The 23,076-nt window shown below is 42.7% G+C and overlaps 1 protein-coding gene and 1 pseudogene across 2 annotated transcripts in view; both read right to left on the minus strand.

Annotated features, from left to right (window-relative positions):
* LOC105457577 (SH3 and multiple ankyrin repeat domains protein 2) overlaps positions 1–23,076 on the minus strand; it is an 81,401-nt gene that overhangs the window by 20,298 nt on the left and 38,027 nt on the right. Inside the window, exons 1-3 of one of the 2 annotated variants that reach the window (XM_011702320.1) lie at positions 22,492–22,923; positions 14,035–14,424; positions 10,792–10,809 (exon numbers count right to left, since the gene is read on the minus strand). In XM_011702320.1, coding sequence (XP_011700622.1) covers positions 10,792–10,809; positions 14,035–14,376 — 360 coding nt within the window. In that variant the 5' untranslated portion in view covers positions 14,377–14,424; positions 22,492–22,923. Of the gene's footprint in view, positions 1–10,791; positions 10,810–14,034; positions 14,425–22,491; positions 22,924–23,076 lie in introns of those variants that run through there. The other variant, XM_011702319.1, reaches the window with a different exon arrangement.
* Positions 8,430–11,317, minus strand: LOC105457576 (annotated as a pseudogene).

Raw genomic sequence — 23,076 nt, forward strand, 5'->3', positions numbered from 1 at the left:
GATCTACGCGCCGAAGAGACTACGCGACGGAGAAAAAGAGAGGGTAAAACGGGGCGGCCATGGCGGAATACGAAATCAAATTGCCGGAGTGCAGTCGAAAAAAGCAGTCATCGAGACTTTAATAGCGGTTCTTTGGACATCCGCTGCCTTACATGACCGCGCATCGCAAAAGGGATTCGAATGAACGTTCGACCGCGAGTACTGCGATCACGCGTAGCTCCGACAAAATCGGCGTGATATTGGACACTTCTAAAAAAAAAAAAAAAAAACTCGTCGATAATCTCGTCAATCAATATTGTCGATCGATTCATTACGCGCCAATAATATACGACATACCGCAATATTACGATATTTCTTTCATTGTATTCGATATCATTGCGATATGAATTTTCTGCTATTATAATTAATATTAATTAACACACAATTATATCGCGTAATCCTAGATTTAAATCGGAAGGAAAACTTTTGTATAACCATTGACCATTAAGATGGAAGATGCCGGTTGATCTGACAATGCGCGATAAGGCCGCTGTTTAATTTGAAACGATCCTACGGCTCGACAATGCAAAGGCATTCTGCGAAGCGCAAATATTTATCTGGAAGTTTATTCAAGCATCTTCTCCCGCGTCCATCAAGCTGACTCACACCATTATCGCAAAAGCGATCGACGCACTACCATGCCGCATTGAGAGATCCCGCGATACCCGAGCCCATAAGCCACGTGGATTTAACTTTTGAACAAAGGTTAATGACTAATCTCGCGATAAGATAAACGGTTTGCCTCTTGAAAAATATAACGAGCGATTTCTTAACGATTATCGACGTTAATATTAGCCGGCGCCTAATTGAATATCTTGGTAATGCGATCGCTTTTGCGTTGTACTTCGAAAACACATTACTACACATACGCATTAATACGAGCCATTATATTAAATATTTCGTAGAAGTAGTACTTTAGTCTAAAATTGAACAGCAAGCGCGTTATAATTTTGTGCGATATAACTTATAAATATAGATATGATTATGAATGTAATCTAATTCTTTTAATTTAATGGCAGTGCAAGTTTTAAAGTACATAGTCGAAAAAATATTATTAGAATTTCTAAAGAAACTCGCTTGTCTCAATTTGATAAATTTCGATAAAAGTTTCGACTTAAAATAATTAAGTAAATAAAATACTTTTGCATTTAAGAGACCGATTAAAGACTGCGCAAATTATAATTGTAAGAAGCTTCTGGTATACCCAATTTATCGACGGAAAACGAAGCAAAAGAACGAAGGAACGAGCGAAAACCGTATGATTAGAAGAACGAGCGGAAAAGAGAGATGAAAAGGGAGGATCCATTCTTCCGGGAAGATCACTGTGAAACGAGAAGGTCCTTTAGGCGCCTTTATTGATTCTTAAGTCCGTCGTCGCTTTTTGTCTCACGTCAAACTGGTTATTAGAACTGGTTCCGGTTTCGTCACTGGTCGCTATTATTGGCGCTTAACAGCGATTATCGCGTCCTTTCCTTGAATCACGTCGCAAAAAGGACTGCTTTAATTTCTTAACCATGTAAAAGTCGCCTTTTTATTACTATTAGCGTCGAGTAAAAAGTGAACTTCGCGACGTTGAAATAAGACGATTCGTATGGCGCTTACATCAATACGTTTTACATGGATCCGTTTCGCGGATCGATTAAAACTTTTCCGACGTTCATCTGCCTGCGCAATAAATTTCTACAGAGTTGTTTCAGATGTTCATTAGTCGATATAATTGGAAAATAGCAGAGATTACATAGTCAGATTATTTATAATGATTAATGGTGGTAATATAAATAAAAACGATATGAACCAACATGATATAATACGCGTCATTAATGACGCCATGTAAATTGGCACTCTTTGAGAACCAGAGGAGTGAATGTGTTGCACGCTTTCACTGTCCTGAATAAGAATTTTAGAGGACTCTTTCGCGCATCTTATTATAATGATACTTTATGGATATTGTATTCATTAATTCATCACGCGCGATAATTAGCATTCGTTATCCTCGAGTTACGACAGCAATTTCGAGTGCTCCGAAAGTATTTCTTTTTAATCTTTAATATATAAAAATAACACGTCGTTCGGGACGTCGTTCGCGCCTTATGGCGTGAAGCAAAAAAAAAAGAGTGGCAAGAATAAACTTGCAGGCATGATTAACGTGACATCGCATTTTCGTCTCGAGACCGTCGGCATATTCGCCGTCGAATTGAGTTTCGTCAAGTAACTCAATTTTCTAGATCGCAGAATCGAGTCAGCGTCGTTCCACCGGTAATTGGCAATCAATTCCGGAGGCCGACGGGCTCCACGTGGCGGCGACGATATTTCGATCACTAACGCTAGCTATGAAGCGTGTTTTATTAGGCAAATTACACTTTCTGCAAGTCATAACTTTATCGTGTTGCGCAACAGCGATAAATTGTCGCGGGTTAATTCTTTAGCGGCGCGGCGCGCATGAATAAAATATGCAGAGTAAAATCTCGCGTATTCTACTCTCGAATTAATAGCCCGTCCCTTTTTGCATTTCGAGATAATGAAGGTACGACTGCAATTACCATTTGAAAGTTAAGAATATTTAGCGACGTAGATTGACGATAGGAAAAATAAATGAAATCTCCCAGTATTTATTTATTTTTTTTTTTAATCTCTTCTACCTGAATCTCATACCACGTTAATAGGCACGAAATAAAGATCGCCGCCGACTAATTGCCGTGCGCGATAAGGTTTTTGTGCCACCGTTGTATAGCCACTACACCGTCGGCGCGATTCGGGTTGAATTATAGGGCGATTATCGGACTCGTTTCGTGCCGCGGATACGTTTCCGTGCCCCAGCATAGTAAAGGGCGGCGCTCCCCGTCCGGTAAAGGGACCCAAAATTCCCACTCGCCTCCGCGTTGGGAAATGGATGGATCTCGATTTTAATCAACCGTTAACTACGTCGTTAACGGCAATTCGTACATAATTTGGGAAGGCGCGCGCGCGGTCTCGCGGCGCGCGTACACGCTCTGCGGGGAGGTGCCGGCTAATCAAACTGGAAATTACACCGACAAACTGCGCGCGAGAGCCGCACTTCGCTGGCCCTGGATGCGGAAAGTCAGCCGAGTGACTCGCAAATTGGCGGATATTGGCAGCCGGCGCGAAACGTTTGGCAGAGAATTTTTGTCAATTAACGGCGGGAAGTTCATTACCCGGCATGGAATGTCGACGCGGCTTCCACGGATTCTCGCCGCGTTGTTTCCACGATAATCTTATTGCGAGATCACAAAATTTTTTTTCAGCATCAAAGTGAATCAAAAGTAAAATGTAGTACGAACAGTTCGATTTAAGCTTAATGTTTGTAGAATATTGTATATAGACGTTAATAAATATTTTGCCGATAAAGAATGGAATGTATTTGGCACCTTTAGCATTACATTCGTCAGAGAAAGAGCGCAATATATACAAAAAATCGTAACTGTAAAAATCGCAAACTGTAAAGAGGATTATTAAAAAAAATTTTGCGTTCCTTAAATATAGTATATATATACTGTTTGGCGGATTCAACAATGAAGATGCGACGGACGAGAGGAAAAAGTGCGTGACAATGTGTCTTATCGCGAAAGCAATTTGTTAACGCGAAGTCATTCGCCTTGGAATTCCACCGATTTATTTTTCACCAGGCCGATACGAGATAACGCACAGGGAAAAAAAGGAGCGTGCAACACGTATCGATTGCCGTTTGGCATAATTAATTGTGGCGACTCTATGACGAATGACAACTCTCCTTACCGCTTACGACGACGAGAGAAGGACGCCGATCGAGGTCTGACGCGGAGAGATTTATTTCTGTGGTACGACTCGATGTCGCTGCGGCATCCGGAGAATCGCATTTGTATAGACTATTTATAGCGACGGGGTATTTGTCTCGATAGAGGCCTGTGGACGCGACGCAATGGATCAATCTTGCAGCGGAGCACGATCGACATGTGTACCGCGAATCAAGGTCTCGAAATAATTGAGTTCCGAAGGAATGTCACGATGATCGGAAAACCATTGCAGTAATAACGGCAAACAAAAGCGGCATAAAAAGTAATGGCTTTTGTTTGCCGTATAATATGCCATCATATTCATATCACAGAATATTCATATTCTGATATTTTCACTTATTTTGTACACGTCAATTTTTATTTTCTTTTTTCTTGCTATAATTATATAATATTTGAGTTAATCGATAAAAAAGTTCCGACTTGTAAAATATCTGAGATATTCATAAACGTGAGTTGACATAAATGTAAAATGACTGAAAATTTATATTTTTTTAGCGTTTTTAATTTAATCTTTTTTTAAATTTGACGACGAAATGCAAAATACAAATTAATTTAATTTGTAAATAGAGAGAGAGAGAGAGAGAGAGAGAGAGAGAGAAAGAAAATCTATATTTAGAAAGAGAAATATTGACAAAAGAACTCCGCGCCAATACACATACCTATACCCAATTCGAAAAGCTGAAGAGAATTTCTTCCAATATCGCGACAATTATTCTTTCATGAATAATGCTTGCTGCTTTGCGCGCGCTTGCAGTCAATTTAATCTCACACAATATAAAAATAAACTAGAATCGATATTTTACCTCGCAGGAATATTGGAATATGTCGCGCAATGCGTCATCACATTATGCAAAAGGTAACGTGAAAAGCAAATTAATTATGGAATAATGTACCCATAGAATAATTAATATCATAAATTAATCAATATCGCTATAACGAATAATCCAATAATTCATAAAATGGCATAAGACATCACTTTAAACCGATAAGTTTCGTTAAAATTTTCAGTACTTTTATTGCTTATTAATCACATTATTACTATCGATTTTTTTTAAGTTCCTATAACATTCCCGGTTTAATCAAACTTTTTAACATCCAATCCAGACAAAGCAAGCGAGCGTGAATAAACTCGAACGAATCTTGTTTTAATGAATGCCGCCCTATTGGTATCATCGTTCATTCGTGTTTGTATTCCGAATTGAATTCCGAAAGAACCTATCCACTACACAAACGGATACGCAGCGAAATAGTAGAATTACGATTTAGCAAGCCGATGATATCCATTTATTGCACTGTCTGTAAGCAATACGAATAACGATTCGTCAGACGAGAGCTGGTTGAAGTTTTGAACGTTTGGAATGAGTTACTTTGTGCGAAGCTAGAAATGGGACAAATCCTTTTTGAAAAGTCGCTCCCGGACCGCTCCAAATCTCAACCGCAGCCCCAGATGAGGACGCAGTAGATATAAAAGCGGCACACTTTGCATTTTCGATGATCACGTGCGCGTCCCAATTGACGTCGAGCCATTTCTTACGGTCGCAGGTTCTGCACGCGTGTGAGATATTCTCCGTGCACACACGGTACACAAAAGATGGGGGATCAGGGGCAGCGGCGCGGGACAGGAAGGGGGAAGGGGTAGAGGCGGAGGTGGAGACGTAGGTGAAGAAGGAACGCAGGGGAGGGCTACGTACAAGGAATTCATGAATACGAGATTGCACTCGAGCAGCCCCGGGTAAAAGGCTGCTGCAGTTACCGGCTACTGGCGCACGGTTAGAGATCCGTCGAGACTGAAAGAAGCGCGCGACGTTATACACAAAACGAACCGTGGAACGAACCTTTCCCTCTTTTCCATTCCTTTTTCCCTAAAGAGAACGCGACTATGGGCGCGCAGTTACGAATGCGAGTGAAAAATAGCACAGCGTGTTCTTTTAATGTGTCGCTAATCGTTCGGTCTGGCGAAAAAATTCAGTGACAATTTTTTGGATTATAAATTATTATTATAGCAAAATGTATGGTTATTTTATAGGAATAATAACACTTGAAACATACTCGAATTTATTTGTAAAAAATTATTAAAATATATATGTGCATACAGTTTTTAATAAATATATTTGAATAAGTATACATATGTAAATAAGCATACATATGTAAATTGAGTTACTTTTTAAGGAATGGGAAAGATTGTGTTTAAGGCACGTAAAGTACTATGCATGTTAATTAAAATGATAGCTCTAAAATTACCTCGCGATCTCGCGGCAAGATTGTCATCAAGCGACGCGCGCGAGAAATGTATACTTAATAAACGTTTAATAAGCTCGCGCTGTTTCTTTCCTCTTTAAGCAAATCGCTATGGGCGTTTTTAGTGGGAAGGGTAAATACTCGTCGCTAAATTGAATGAGCGGCAAAAATGTTTCAGGAATGAGGACGATTTGCCGCTGGCGTGATCGAGGAGCTTCGTCCGATCCGATGCGCGCGCGAATCGCATATCCTCGGAAGAGTCTGCCCGCCAGGAACACCAGCAATTACGCGAAATAAGCGACAACGCTTCGGGTTCCACCGAGTTACCCAACGACGGCGGCTAAAGAGCGAGGTTACAGCCGAGGAGCGGCTGCACCTTCGCCCCCTTTTCGAGGAAGTCCACGTGTCTCCGCGGATGCCTCTCGCGTGCCCGCCTCCGGTTTCCCCGCGTGGAAGATTCCGCATTCGATTGAGACTCGCTACGATCGCTACGATCTTTAACCCGCGTAATTGGCTCCGGCGCGTTCCACCGTCCGTCCGAAAATCGCGCATCTTTCCACGCTGAAGCAGGATCTGCCCGTAATTCGCCTGCTCACCCCAGTCTCTTATTTACTTCGCGATTTTCCTAATCGCTAGTTTTCTTGCTTTTCAGCTTATGCATCCGATTTAAAAATCACGTTCGTCCGGTTCCGACGAGGTCGTCCTCCCCGTCGCAGCGCTGCGGAAAGCCTGGCCATCGATCTCCATTCGATCTATTCTCGTACCAGTTCGCGGCGTACGATCGATATAAATAGATCGATGTAGTACTCGCCCGACAACTCGCGCGCATTTGTTCCGTGTCGACGGCGGGGCGGCACAGGATTTGTCGATCTTGACGGCAGAATTCTTCGTTTCTCCTTAGTCCTACGTACATACACATGCAGGCATCATTCGAACGCGAGACAGTTTATTTCCGGGTTGCGCCATTTTATTCGCGATACGTTGTCTATAAGTATGCGAATCTACCGTCGACTTGAACTTGTTTGTGGAATCGATATGCCACGTGCGAGGGCAACTATATCCGTCGTTGGAAATCGATCCAATTGTTACTCCAAACATCGTAATGTAATCTTCCATTGTAAAAGATGTATGTATATATGAAGAATTCTGCTATCTAAACCTTTATTTTACGAGATATTCTAAAAGGAATGACAAATGCAAATAAAAAAAACATCAACTTGCAATATTAATTTTGTCATTTTATATATTAATATCTAATCGTCTAATAAAAATTCTTATTTTTGTTAAAATTTAAATTCAAAATGTGTCAAGCATATTATTTGAAAGTGTTTTAAGATTCTACTTCTAAACTTTGCATATCTCGAGAAATTTTTATATCGCGTGTATTAAAATTAAGGTATTTTTTCTGCAATACAAAATCATCTTCTGATAAACGTAAAGGGTACGTTATTACATGGTGCAGGCGCGAGAAAAATATGCGTTACAAAGTGACGACGCGTAGATAGCCCGAAGCCGCCGTGAGGGAGAGATGGAGAAAGAGAAAGGGGGGCCGCGATCCTATCGGAAGTAAAGGATGATCCTGGTTCACACAATCGTGGATCACGATGATCGTCTATACGCCTACGAAGTCCCTGCCTTCTCGATCCTGCCACGGATCCTCTGGCGCTCCGGCCAGGCTGAATTTATCCGCGCCGAGATCATCCTGCGGGATATGCGGCGATATACTATCGCCGTGCCGGTAATATTCGGTCTGTTCCGGTACAGTGATATCGGTAGATCATGCACATTTACGGCGATAAGCACCGGGCGACCGCGTCGCGATCTTGAGGCAATTGCTTCCAGGAGCTAACTATCGTCGTCTAATAATAAGATTTTATCGAGACGCATATTGATAGCTTGGAAATATCTCAGATCGAATTAACATAAATCATCAGGATTATATTGGATTGAAATATCAACTATATTGTTAAAACTATTCGTATTATCATATTATAAAAATAATGGACCTCCTAAATTTCGAAAAAATCAAACGCGGAATCAAAGATAATATTTCACGTGAATAATACGTGCAGTAGAAACTTTGATAAATAGATTAAAATCATTATTTATACTTTCGTCTTTTTCATATCTAGCTATTTCTATATTCTACTTTTTAAACAACTTTTGGCGAATCGCGTTAAGGGTTCCGTATCCTATTCTCGATCAGCGAAGACGAGAGAGGGTACCTACACGGGACACGAATAAACTGTAGAAAGGAGACGGAGGTGGAGGTGGAGCAATTTTAACACGAGAATGGGCCCCTTAGGCCAAGGTGATCGAAAGCGATATACACGAAAGGAGTAACGAGCTGGCGTCGTTAGCGGCACACGGTGTATTTAGAGCGTCTGGGCGGGAAGGTAACAAAAAGGGTAACGAATTTCTTGGCCGAGACTCTCCCGTGCGAGACCTAAGGAGCACGCGGCGCGTTGCGTCGCCTCGACGGCAGATCGATAGTCTCGCCCAGCTGCAGCCCGAACGAACAGACGATGGAGATAATTTCGAAAAATGGTTTTCTACGTAACTCTCGTACGTGCGAGGCTTCTGGGATGCTGCTTTCACAAATCGCGCGTGAGATAAGGAATGTTCCATGCATTTCCCTCGTGGAACGTACGATTCGGAGAAAAATTTCAAGATCTTCAAAAATTCTAAAAAGAAAAGGGGCACTCTCTTTTATTTCAAGAAAGGAAGATTCCGCGAGTATATCTTAAAAATTTTTGAGATTTAGATGTACGTTCTTTCTCTCTCTAAAATATATTAATAATAATAATAATGAAGTTTTGCATCTACTGTAGGAAAATATTTCTTGCTACAGAGAAATATTCTGAAAAAAAAATTTAACATTATAAATTGTAAATATGTAAGTAAAGTAAATCTTAGCTCATAAATTTCCGCAGAGTTATTCTTGAAAGGGGTTCTTGTCTGCAGAACGATGGCCGGCACTACTGCGTGCCGTCCGCAGGAACGCAACGCGGCAATCGATGTGGGTTCAACGGTTTCGTTAACCTCCCGGCGAAAACGAAAGTCACCGTGTACAGCAACGTCAGAGAGACACAGCAGCAACATTAGCAGGCAGCGGCGCTGCATCGCGATGGTCGGGACGGTCTCGCCGGAGGAGGTCGACAGCATGGCGCGCGACCTCGATCGAGGACACTCGCCCGGCGAGAATCGCGGATATCCTTTCGAGCTTTCGTGTTACATCAAAACGCATTATGATGCAAAACGCGGCGTAACGTCGCGCGTGGTAAAAAGCGCATTACGGCGCGTTTCGACGCGCCAAAATGAATCTCCTTCGTGCCTTATCCTATTAGTACCGTGTAACTGTACACGCAGCGACGTACCTTCGCTGAGAAAATTTGCGGTCTCGCTGAAATGTCACACCTGAGTGAACCACAAACGTGATTTCGAGCGGCTAAGTATATTCCGAATATCCCATACAATTTCTGATATTCCCCTCTGAGCGCAGTAAGCGTGAATTTTTGTCGAGTACCGTTCTGTAAACTACAAAAATATTGAAAAACCGCAGGTTGCACATGCGGCACGTAGCCGCTCGATTTGTGTCACAAATCGTGCATGCAATCGTGTGTCACGATTGTTTTCGCTGACGTTTTCGAACACGAGCAGAAACAAACTCTCGAATGCACGCATTCCGAAACTGAATCAAGTGAACTGAGAACGCGATGAGAACAATCAGAACAAATCGTAAGAAGAGGGAAGAATGCATGTAGTAATATAATTGTGATATAAGTATAGTTTGCAATTGATTACGAATTCAAAGTCTGGTCTTCTTGAAATTTACCGTTCAGTTTGACTGTCCGCATCGCATTTAATAACATCGGAGCAACAATCGTACTAACTATTATCATGCAGAAACCAACAGTTAAGGGCAATCACGTTGCCAAATTGCCTCGACGAACTATTGTACAAGCATGCTAATCGATATACTTCGCGAAGATTATACCATACGAGCAATCTAAAACTATGCCGCCTGATCTCCCCGTTCTGTATTACATCAATATTACATACATTACTATAGTATTCGCTTCGAGAGATTCACACAGACATAAAGGATGATGTATAAGAAAATATAAAATTATATAAAAGATATATATGTATATCTTTGTTATTTTTAATGCATATTAAACGGCAGATATAAAGAAAAGAGGCAGGAAAATTGCAAATTAACTCGCTACGTAATCATAGCTTGTTAGCAAATGAATAAAAATAATCACTTTATATAACTCTACTACTACGACCGGATTGTATAATAAATGTGCCATGTGACGGCGCTTTACTGCAACTTTCTCTGCAAATTCACTAAATCAAAAGTTGATAACTCGATGTTACATACGTTATACGTATATGTACGAAAAAATTTTTCAGAAAATACGATATAGATATGTATAAGGAATACGTAAAAAAGCTCATAATTCGTAGGAAATAAAAATCAATAATTATATCGAACATTAAAAAACTGAAAAGCCACATTATTTCTGCATAAGTAGTAGAAATATATATTGTAAAAAAAAAAAGTATCATTCCCTTTAAGTCGTCACAGAGAATTCTCTCATTTCGCCATGCAAATTCGCCGACGCAAAACGGCAAATACAAAAGGGGGAGCGAAAACGACCGATCGACGAGGAACGAAAGGCGTGGTCGCATGCTATTAGTAATAGTGAAGACGTACCCTGTACCAAGTGGCCACCTGCGAGACGCTCAAAAGGGATGGAGAAGCGGTGTTGGCGGTTTATCCGTAACACAACCGGAAGGTGGAGGGTGGTGAAGGGCCCGAGTAAGGCGGGTTTTTTTTCGAGTGGCATTTGCGATATTTCGTTTGTTCGATCGTTCGCACGAAGGGGGGTTGGTACGCGGCGTTCGTAGATAGGGCCCCAACACAACACGAGACGATAGTAGCACAGGTGTGGCGGTTGGTGGTTGGTGGCGGGTGTATTTCGCCCCCGTGCAGGGTGAGGCAAAAGCAAAAACAACAACAACAACAACACCACAGGTCAGAAAATACACGATCATCGGCGATCACACGCATCGCGAGACAAATATACTTATATATAAATCTATACACATGAATAATAAATAATACAGGTGCATGTACATATCGTATAAGATGCTGCATCCCAGGATGAGTTGGACGTAATCGCAAATGACAAATATTTCTCTCCTTTTACTACAATACAGCTGTATATAATACAATAATATATAATACAATATATCATAAAATAATAATAATAATCATAATCATCATAATTATTTATTGATAGGACTAATATTTATCTAATTATTTAAATGATTCCAAGTGATTATCGACAAATTCATCCTGTGCAGCGCATAAATATTTGATGAGTAGATATAACTGAAAATAAAACATTAAATACCAAATCAAACTGTAAGAAAATACTGGGACAGGATCAAATCGGTACCAATACACGTTCTTTTTACATTTTCATGCAAGGCACACAATTGTCGTATATAACACAATCGATGAACCGTATACTGGTACCGCGTATTTAAATCGCTTTAAGTCTCCTTCACGTACCTGATACCTAGATCATACAATATATCTCAGCTATTATAAAGAAATGTATAAATCGATTTGATGGAACGTGAAAGAATTAAAGAAATTATTTCGACAGATCAATGAGATTGCGTGGGAAACTAAAACGAAATGAAGCGAGGAAAAATGAAAATGTCGAGTAAGCAACCGGTCGTTTTTGGTGGAGGACTTAACGGGGGCATATATCGGGGTCTCTGTGCTGTACCTCCTGTGTCCCGGAAGGCAAGCATGTGGGGCAGAAAGACGACACGCGTGAAAATTCTTGCGTGACAGAGAGCAAGAAAGAGACAGAGAAAGGAAGAGAAGAGAGGAGAGAGAGAAAGAGGAACGTATGACAGCGTGACGACTTCACAGAAAGCGAAAAGCCAACACAATATCGATATTCTAGTCTCTATTTCGCCTAACGGGGACACTCGCGCATGTGCGCGTGCCTATTCTCGATACGCTTCAGCAACAAAGTGCGTCTAACATGTGCTCTTGTGCGGTCGTCAAAGTTCTCGAGAGTCGAATGAAAGCACGACGAAAGCGAGTACGCGATGGGATTCAAAGGCGATGAGTATCGGATCGTGCAGTGTCGTCGACCGAATCGAAATGCGATTTCTTTGAAGTCGAAGATAAAAGGAAAACCAGTAATCAACGAAAAGTAAGAGTATTACGAGGAGGATTTAGCGCAGTGATGATTAACTCGTTTCTCTCTTAAAAAAAATTCGAGAAACATAAAATGTAATTTTCTCAAAACTTCAAGATTAATTATCCTAAAAAGAAGAGTATATTACTATTGTGTAAAAAACTTTTCAATTAAAGTTATAATTAAAAAAAAAATATATATATATATAATATAAACAGCTCCTAATTGCGTTGCATAGTTCAATGGAGAACATTTAGGGAGCCTTAATGATGTTTTCCTACAAAGAAAAGCTTCGATACTCTCGAACAAAAAAGAGAAGGGAAGTCTCGATCCGATTACCGTCTTTGAATCTGGCATACTCTTCGTGACTCTCGGCAGTCCCGTGGGACGATTCACCACGAAAGCAGCAGAAAAGACTGGAATCTCGCTCTCTCCTCGCCTCGAGAATTCGTCATTACTCGCTCTGGCGGCTCTTAATTTCGCGCTGTCTGCAATCTCGCGAAATCGGCATGTAAAGCGCGCTGCTGCCTCCGCTCTCAGTGCGCAACATTGTGCGCTGTACTTTTTGCCGCCCGAGGAACTACGAGCGGTTTCGCGACGACGAAGAGGGCGGGCGAAAGAGGGCAGAGGAGAGAAGAGGAGAGAAAAGGAGTGGAGCGTTGGAAATAGAGAGACAGAAAGAAAGACAGAGAGGAGAGAAGAAGGAAAAGAAAGAGAGAGAGAGAGAGAGGACGGACAGAGGGAGCGTCCTTCGAAAAAAGCCTGATGGAGTCCTTGGGATCTGGCATGGCGGTACGCGCGCGCGTGCGCGCGCGAGAAGCGGATGCACGGTGATAAATGACAGATCCGATGGAGTTCGACCGTAATCGGCGATTAATCGATACTCGGCGATCCTCGGTGAAATATACACGCGACCGCAATTTCCAGCGGGAACAAATCGCCCCGGGTGGCGCAGGTACGAATTATATTATACTACGCTCTCAAGAGAGAGAGAGAGAAAGAGAGCGCGGGCGAATTTCTCAACAAAATGCGACTGGCATTGCGCGTACGCGTACGGATATACGAGAGGGTAAGAGAGGCGAATAGCTGTGCTGCTCCGCTTCTGTCCTTTTCCGCGCGCCGTCCGTCTCTCACGCGTACCAACTCGCGCTAAATCGGGGCTACGAATTATATTACCGGCGCTTTCGATCGCGGGGGAATTTCTCAACGAAATACGTGTAATTATCGTGCGAAGGACTCGGCGCAAGTAAGTAAGCAAGCGAGCGAGCAAACGCGCGCACTCTCTCTCTCTCTCTTTCTCTCTCTTTCTCTCTCGCGCACGTCCGATGGAGATGGCAAAACGAGAATCCGCCACGGGCTTCATAAATTTCCGACGTAAGGATCGTCCGGCCAGAAATAACACGCGGGAGAGGTACGCGCGCGGGATTTATTGCCGCGAAAGAGAATAATGCGTTCCCGTTTTCAATTTCTCCCCTTCATCTTCCACCGCGCAACCTGCCTGCCTGCCTGTCCGTCCGTCCGACCGACCGCCCGTCCGTCCGTCCGTCTGTCCGTCTATCTTGCGCTATCGAGCAGCCGAGAGATAAATTTTAGTCCGGGAGTGAATCGTTCGATCGTCGTTAAGAGCATCGATATAACTCCAGCTCCGCAGGCTATTTTCAAGGTTTCCCTCGGGATATCCAGGAATATACACGAGAACTCCTCTCCTACCTACGTCGAAACGTTGTTCATACCTTGGGCAAGGACGCCAGACATTGCTGCTTCACGTCCCAGACCAGCTGATCCTTCGGGAACTGCAGACACTTGCTGACGTAGAGCTCGGGCACGTGGATCCGAGCGAGGAGCACGCCCTCATTGACGGGGGTGTTCTCCGCCGCCGCGAGCGCATCCTCCGCATTCTGCTGACCTTGACCCTGCGTAGGACAACCTTGAGGACCGATGACTGCCTGACTCTGAGACGTCGCGCTTCCGGGTGAGTCCTGTTGCTGCTGTTGCTGTTGCTGCTGAGGCGACTGCTGCTGCTGCTGCTGAGGCTGTTGCTGTTGCGGCGGCTGCTGCTTTGGTCCCGCCTCCATTGCGAGGACCTCGCGGTTCCTGACGATTCCACCTTCAGTAGCTCACATCTATATAACAGCAAAAAATCATCCGATCGGTTATTAATAATAATAAATTCCCATCAGTAAAAGTAAGACGTATTACGTAATAGCAATGGATAATCTCATTGAAATCGTATAATTCTACTAATCAAATATTATTTCTTTTCAAATATTAATTTGAAAAAAAAATAATCATTTATCGGGAGCGTCTGGCAAAACGTGGATTCATTAACGAGCGTGTAAGTGCTATATATACGCGGGAAGATGACAACGAAGAGACGACGGGTGTGCGAGAGGGCGGGTCGTATGCGAGAAGAGTGAAGGCGTTTCGGTCGGAGGGGACGAAGAAGAAATTAAAACGGCGAAGGATTCGCTTGTTTACGACCACGGCGAGGTATAACGGTAAAGGGAGGACGGGATTACCGCAATGGAAATAAAGAAACGGCGCCGGGACGCCGTGCTACGGCGATTTTTAACGCTCGTAAAAGGTTTTATGCCTCATGATGCGTGCAACATACGCGGGTTTTTCCTCCTTCACTTTTCGTCCTTTCTCTCTCTTTCTCCCGTTGCCCAGGCCTTTTTATTTTGGGCGTACGTCGGCTTCGCGATGCGTAATCAGAGATCCGAATCGAAGCGAAGCTACTACGGCGAGAGCTCCGGTCGCCGCTCGCTACCACAAACGCCGCGTCCCAACAATCATAAGAGCCGCGCACCTCTCTTGGGTGAGACGACCGTAATTTATATAACGCCAGGAATGGCTTTTCTTCCATACCGGGGGCCGTCGGGAAAAGAATGACCGATCCGTTCGAGGCGCGAGACTCATCGTTTTGAATTGATTATGCAAATTAACCGCGCGCTCACCTTCGCGTCGCGACTCGACGTACGCGTGCAGGGCCGGGCCCCCGTACACGAGGTAATTCTCTCGGTGCCTCTACGCGGACAATGATAAAAATATACGCTGAGAGAATTAATCTTGTCTTTAAGTCTGTAAAGTTAACGTATGTGCGCATCAATTATATCCCGATATTTGAATAAAAAAAAAAAAAAGAATGCGTGCGACCATTTATTACAAGAGCAACGTCCGACGATTTATAACGCAGGCGGTTTGGTATCAGAGAGAAAGCTTTGTGATATTGAATAATAAAGTTATAAAATGTAAGCGCGATGTAAGTCCTGGTATTCTTTGAGAACCCCTACCCTACGCAGGCTTCTTAAAGTGCCTTGATCCGACCATGGATATATGTAGTTATGAAGCAACATTGCAGGTAAACTTTTTCCACCTTCCAGGCATCCCGCGATTCCTGCTACGTTATTTTCAACCCGCGTTTACTATCATGACAAGCGTTTATATTAATTAATTAACTTCTGACTTTGCATTTATCTCGTTGCGCCGTTTGCCGCTTTGGCGCTTTTGAACTGCAGAACCGGAGGGATGCAGAGCCCTCGGAATCTGAACATTCTACAGATTCGCACAAACTCAAAAGATAAGATGAAACGATCTTTGATAATCGTGCGGGATATCCTTTGAGTCATCGTTCGGCGCACGGAAAGATTTCTATGAACGAGCCCCTGATAAATGGACTTCTGTCCTTCCTCATCACCGGTGATAAACCGGTGCCTGCCATGATATACGTATCGTCGCCAAGTGGACGAGCAGGCCAAATGTATTCGTCTTTATCCCGCGCATTTACGCTCACCGCCGTCGTTGCCGCTCGCCGTCGCGCGCGATAACGCGTTTCGCCGTTTTATAATTCCGCCTCCAACCTGTCGGATTAATCACCTACAACCGATGATAACTGACGTCTTAACAAGCGGCGCGCGCGCGCGCGCGTGATCGCTTTCACTTGAAAGTTTTCAACGAGACGAGAGTTTACCGCTGCCGCTGACGCTGCCGACGCCGCGCCGCCGCGCGGCAGACTTTTATTTCGTAATTCGCATACGCGCGCGTTGTCCTGCACAGAGCTTTTGCACTGCGAGCCATGTAATCCTACGATTAAGGCGCAGTACTTGCGTCATCTTCGGTAATGGAGTAACATGGAAACTTTACGATGCACCAGCGGTGCATACACAGGATGTTCGCGCAAAATCGCTCTATTTGTTCCTCTCTTCGAGGAAACTTCAAAGTTTGCTTTCTAACAAATGTTTCATCCATCGCTATTTTTGTTTGATATCAAAGAGATATAGTTAATATTATAATATAATAGAGTTAAAAATAAAATATAAAAGTAAAATTTTATTTATTATATTTTTAACTTTGATATACACTTGACTCGAAAAAAATAATATATTTCTTTTTGGATTGCGCATGTAAAATTCATATGGCATTTGTCATTTCGCATATAGAAATATTATTCTTGTGCATACAGAAAGCATACATAAATACTGATGTGGTACAAGAGAATATTATTTCAGAGAATCTTTGGAGGGGGAATAATGAAGATTGTTTTAAAAGCGTACCTTTATGTATGAGCAAGAAAGAAAATCAGGGTAAAAGGATTCCACAAAACGAATAAGAAACGCTGGAATCCTGGGGATATAAGTGTGAGATGTCAGGTGCTATGAGGAGAAGTTTGATGGGAAACCGCAGACACCATTAAACGTAACCCTCTTGTCGGGGGAGTCCGGACTGCGTTAAAACTTTAAATAACCTACTGACCATACTGCACACATGTATACATAACTTATGTTTCGAGGAGGAATGCATGAAGAAATGCACAAAGAACCGCACGAGGTCTATAAGATCGCATCTGCCGCAGCGAGCTAACGCAAAATTACTATCAAGTCGTAAATTCGCTCGAGACGTCGAGATTTTTGCACGACAAGCTTTCTCGATTTTTCATAAAAATTTACAATCCTACAGATAGCACAATACGTTCACATTTTTTATTGTTTCATTTAAAATATTTTACATTATGAACATGCACATTTCTGTAACCTTCTATGATAAAAAAAAATATTAAAAAAGTTAAAAATTTCAACTTACGATTGTAATATAATACAGATAACAAAAAATTGTTGAGGAACTTAATTAAATAATTTTTAATTATTCAATAAGATCAGACGCGTGTGACGGGAATTCGCAGAATGCTGCGCGCGATGCAATTTTCGCTTTCGTCGACTCGCTCGTCGCCGCGCGCGCCTATCGCACGCAATATTTCACAGTGGATTATAATAGTTGCGATGATAACGACACGCTACTTTTTCCAAGCGACGAATCGATCATCGCCGGCCCGATGGGGCTATCCGGCGAAACCGGTAGAGAAGTGGAGGACGAAGCAGCAGCAGAAGAAGAAGAAGAAGAAGAACAAGAAGGGAGGCTATAAGAAAGATAATAAGAGGGAACGAAGAGAGACGATGATGAACCGAGGGAGAAAGGGAGGGAGGGCTCATGGGTGCGTATAGACGAACGCACGATGGACGGATGGATAGACGGACCCATGGGTGGACTGACCGACCGACGGACGGACAGCAAACGCATCAATGACAAGACGTAAATCATAGTTTTATGACCCGTCTTTATGTGGCCCTTATTCGTGGCACTCATTGGTAGAAGAGAGCCTTTCGGATTTTTCTGTCTGGCCACCCTGTACTTGTACGTCCAGGACCGCATCGGTTCATATCGACTGTGCGAAGACTTACGCTTGCAAAACAATCTTTTATAAAGACTGAGAGAGAGCAACAAATTTTATTAATTTTTTCTCGACTATAAAATAACGTTAATTAAGAATTAATTACAATTAAGAGTTAGCGTATCTTTGGTATATTTTTTGGGTATAATAATACATATAGCATATACAAATTAAATTGAATGACATTTAATTTCTAATTTCACTGATGTAATACGCCTCAATTATTTTTTAAAGATGTCTTTACTTATGCACAAGTTGAGAAATTAAGAAAGTAATTAAATGGATGATATAAATGATTTATACAGACTTAAGTTCCTTTTTTGTCTGATTTTTAAATATTGGGAGTTTTTAAAGATTTCGACATATTTTTTTATCTTTTGTCATGACGCGTAAGTGCATGAGGAAAGCGTCTCAAAAGAATTTCGATGAGGTTCGCAATCGCGAAAATAGAGCTTTGCTCCTGTTTTGAATTCCGCTCGTAGATTCCGTTCCTCGATCCGCCCCTGAACGCACGTAAGTGCGTATATAACAGGTACCCGCTGCGTGGGCGTCGGTTTACGGGTTTGCTTTTAAGTGACCGTACCTTAATTCGCGCTGCGGTTAACAGTGTGTCGTGCTTAACGGTGATCCCGTGAGGGAGGATAGGGGAGAGAGTGAGGGAGAGAAGGAAAGAGAGAGAGAGAGGAGAGGGGTAGAAGTAGTAATTAAAAAAATCCGGTAACTGCACCGGTGGAAATACAACCCGGCGACAAAAAAGAGGGAAGGTGGGTGCACGAAGGCAGCGAAGGACAGCGCGGGGTTAAGGTACGACCCTGACATTCTGGATCTCGCGGACGTGGGTGTGCGCACCGCGCAACTTTGTTGCCGCACTTTTTCGAAAGCATCTTCTCTTCTCTTCTCTTCTCTCTCTCTCTCTCCACTTCGCTCCGCAGTCCGCTCCGGGCCGCGCGCTGCGGGTCCCGCGGAGCGCGGTCGCATTATGCGCTCGCGCGCGCATAAAAGGGAACGGCGTGCGCGAGCGAAGGCCTTGGCGCGGAGAGGTGGTGTGCCCGGCGAGGGTTATTTTTCAACGACATACGCTACGACGCCGCGGAAAGTGAATCGCGCCAAATAGTACAATTCAACGGCGACGCGCGCGCGCGCCTTTACGGCCCCCTTATCGCGCGACTGCGACTCGCGGGGGAAAGCACGGGGCGGCCGGTAATCTCGCCTGATTAATCCCAATTTTAATCCTGCCCCGCGGTGGTGAGCCGTCGCGCCGCGCCGTACACTGCGGACGCGTGAAATATGCCGGCGAAATTAATATCTCCCTCGATCCGCGTGCGAATGAATTCCGTCATGCGAAATGGCAATGCCGGTGCGACGCGCGATACACGTATTCTCGTAATGTCAGCGATACTTCGAAGGATATATCCTTCGAAGATAAAATTGAACTAATGTTAAGATTCACGGTATGTTGCACGATAACGACGTCTAGCTCGATCGTCTCGTTTTATATTTCTCCCAATCCTACAGTATCCCATTACACGTTTATCGCGACATTAATAACCTAGGCGGGGATCGTTCAGGTGATGTCCAATTTTTATTCCGCGAACGTTCGATATTCCTTTTTCATCCCCGACGTGCCTCATTGTCGTTTATGGCATCAGCATCCTTCGTACAATTTGAGCGACATGCTCTGTAAATTACCGAGCGAAAATCAGATAGAGACACGGACTCAGCCCCCTTGTAGAGTGACAGGTTTAACTACACGTAGTCGTCTAACGCCGAGCTCGATTTATCTACTGTGAAAATCGCATTTAATATCAATAAAATAAGACGAACCGAGAAACACTTAACACGCTTTAGCGTTAAATGTCCGCTAAGGAAGGGTGAAAAAGACAGAGAGAGAACATTTCGATCTCGATGTTATTACACTGATGATTTTTAAAGGTGGCCCTTTCTTTTTTCTAATCCACAAATTACTTTTTTAACATCACGTGAGATTTCTAATTCTTGCTTCGCGTGTCTTGTTACTTATGATACACGATACTATCCATTCACTCATAGGCAATCACAATAAATTTTATGGATATCGAAAGATTTATAGATGCATTAAGCCTACATACAATATGAGCATAATATTACATATGTCCCCCATCTTGCGATCGGCTGCGATACTGTCTCTCTATAAGGACTTTCCCATCGCCGATCGTCCCCTTTGCTGCGGCAATAAAAGATGTTCCCTGCGTACTGTAATTCGCGAGGCGCGGTATGAGCAGTTTCGCGACACCCACCGCTTCTTCATCGATTTTCTCGTTATCGATGCGCTTAAGAAATTTATAAGGTCGTATATTATAAGGTCCCAAAATATAAATAATATTCCACATTATTAGAGGTAAAATGCTTTTTTTTTCATAGATCGATCAATTTTCGGCAGGATAAAATGTTATCAATCAAGGATATAAAAGAGTAAATAAGAATACGTAATTACAATTAATTTGCCAAAGTTAGTTACTCAAAGTTTTAACAATTTATCGATTGTATAAAAACAAATCACACGAGCTGCCGTCGATAAAACGTCACTTTGTGCAACAATAAGCGTGCATGAGAACGAAATCCACGCATGAAACTTTCAGATTGAAAAAGTTTCCTCGCGAAGTTCGACTATTACAGCTCATATACTTGCGGAGAACTTCAATAATCGAATATAAGGATATCTGCGCGAAGCCCGCGGAGGCGGTAATATGAAGATAATACAATGATATTAAATAAATTTGTTGGACACGACGGACCTGTAGGCGCATAACGAATCGCGTTGCATTCAAGTAACAGAAACGCGGAAGAGAGAAGGATGTTGTGCGGTAAAAAAGAGAATTGATGTCGTGACTAAGAGAAAGAAGGGCGCGATTCCCTCTTTTCTCTCCTCCGCTGAAAAACACCCGCCCTCGCGGGAATTCGTCTGTACAAATAGCCCTTTTCGTTTCGTATGCCCAGCTCAGGACAGAAAGTTTCGCCGCTGCGATTTATTCACGTCGCCACGTCGGAAAATCGTAGAGATTTGGCACAACAGAGATTACATAAGTAATTCTTTTGCCTGTGATTTATGCCTGTTTGTTGAGATGGTGATGGATGATATTTAAATTTTAATATGCTTTATTATGCGGCACAGATTTGCATTGAATTTTGCATGCTATTATTAAAGCTTCTTTATCGAAAATAATTTTAGAAAAATATTCACTTTTTTTAAGAAATATTCACATATATATATATATATAAACTACAATAAAATATATATAAAAACTATAATAGTTTTCTTAAATATGAAATAAAAATATTGTAATTAAGATGTACTGACATGTTATTTTTAAAGCACATCTTTGTGAATCGATCAACTTGTCACGCGGTACGGAAGTTATCTAAAATAGCGCGCCCCTATTTTACTTAAAGACTCGACCGGATGCTTTTCTGCAAAGTTGACTAATTACTAAAAATGTCGAAGGCCATCGCTTGTTATCAGCAGGTCAGAGGTGACGGCGCATTAGAAAAAAACATGAGGGTGTAGGTGGATCACGACAGAAATAGCGGGAAATAATTCCAACATTTATTGGGTAGTCGAAAGGTTAAGAGGGCGGCGTGTCGAGCTTAAAAGGCTGCATAAATTAACTCTAAAAACGTGACATCGATATGGATACCGGTATTATTGAGTATTCGCCCAGATTCTTTTATTAACCGAGAGAAAGAGCTCTATATATACTGATCCATCCTACGCGTTGTTATTGTTTCATGACTGTCGAGCATTTCAAATTCATCATTTTTATTTTCATTTTCTTAATAATGCTGAGAACTCAAATACCGATTTATATATCTGAAAAGAATCATTATCAAATATCAAGTATGATCAAGTATCATTATCAAGATAAGGGCAATCATTATTTCCTCTCTGGCATCTACCGTCGCTGCGTAGAATGTAACGATAAAATCATTTAAGCATTACTAGCGCAATCATTGTTACACATATATTTTCTAAATTGAATAAGAGAATGGTAATTGTAACAATTAACCATTCAAATATGTAATTATGCAAAATTGTAATTTATGATAGAAAAATTAAAAACGTTACCAAAATTTAGTATTGATTTATAATTCAACAAAGTGCATATTCTCTTAATTTTGTTAGATATGTATTATTCACGATAAATGTAACAAAATCTTTCCAAAAATATTAAAATTATTATTCTAAAAAAATCTTTTATCTATGTTAAATATGAATAAATGATTTATACATCTCAAATAACATCTACAAAAGTGGAAATCTCGCTCTCTGTCTATCTTTTCAATCCCTTTTAACATTCGAAGCAAACCCTTGAATAGTATTCAATTGGAGATCCAATTCAGATAACTGAATTGGGAGTCTGACAACAATTAGAGACCGTTCGGAATTCTCCGAAAGCACGTGTCAATACCGATATGTCTGGTAACTTACCCCTGGTTCAACGACCCTCGCATTCACGAGCGCGAGAGAAAACGAACGGGCGACTCTCTTCACGCCGTCGTTATCGTGTGATATCGCCACCGGCGGCCATTGTCAAAAAACAACCCCGGAATGCTGCACGAAGCATCCACCACCATATCGCACCGTATCGTTGCACCGCACCGCGTTGCGAAACGCGCTTCGAGGTAGTCGTGCCTTAGCAATATGGCGACGACATGACCCCCGATATCGTTTGTCGCGTATTCCCGGTTAGAGATGATTCGCGAACGTCGTCGCCAGGACGAAATCCACGGTAAGGAGGGTGGTTCTCACCGGGACTCACCGCCACCCTCCGACCGCCGAACGTACCATCGGGGTAGGACAATGCTCGACGAAAGCGAAACGTATGACGACCGGCGGCGCCTCCGAATGTGGGACCGAGCGTCGCGGGGTGCATCGCGCGACTACGGCGGGGTTCGAGGGGGCGACCCCCGAGAGGGTGAAGCATCCCGCGACGTAGATGGCGCCATGGCGCCGGTTTTCAGGAATTACGCTCCAGGGTTAGGCGCGAGGGGTGAGAGAGCCTGGTGGTGGATG

This window comes from Wasmannia auropunctata, unplaced genomic scaffold, assembly GCF_000956235.1.
Source record: "Wasmannia auropunctata unplaced genomic scaffold, wasmannia.A_1.0 LD335207.1, whole genome shotgun sequence".
Lineage (NCBI taxonomy): Eukaryota > Metazoa > Arthropoda > Insecta > Hymenoptera > Formicidae > Wasmannia > Wasmannia auropunctata.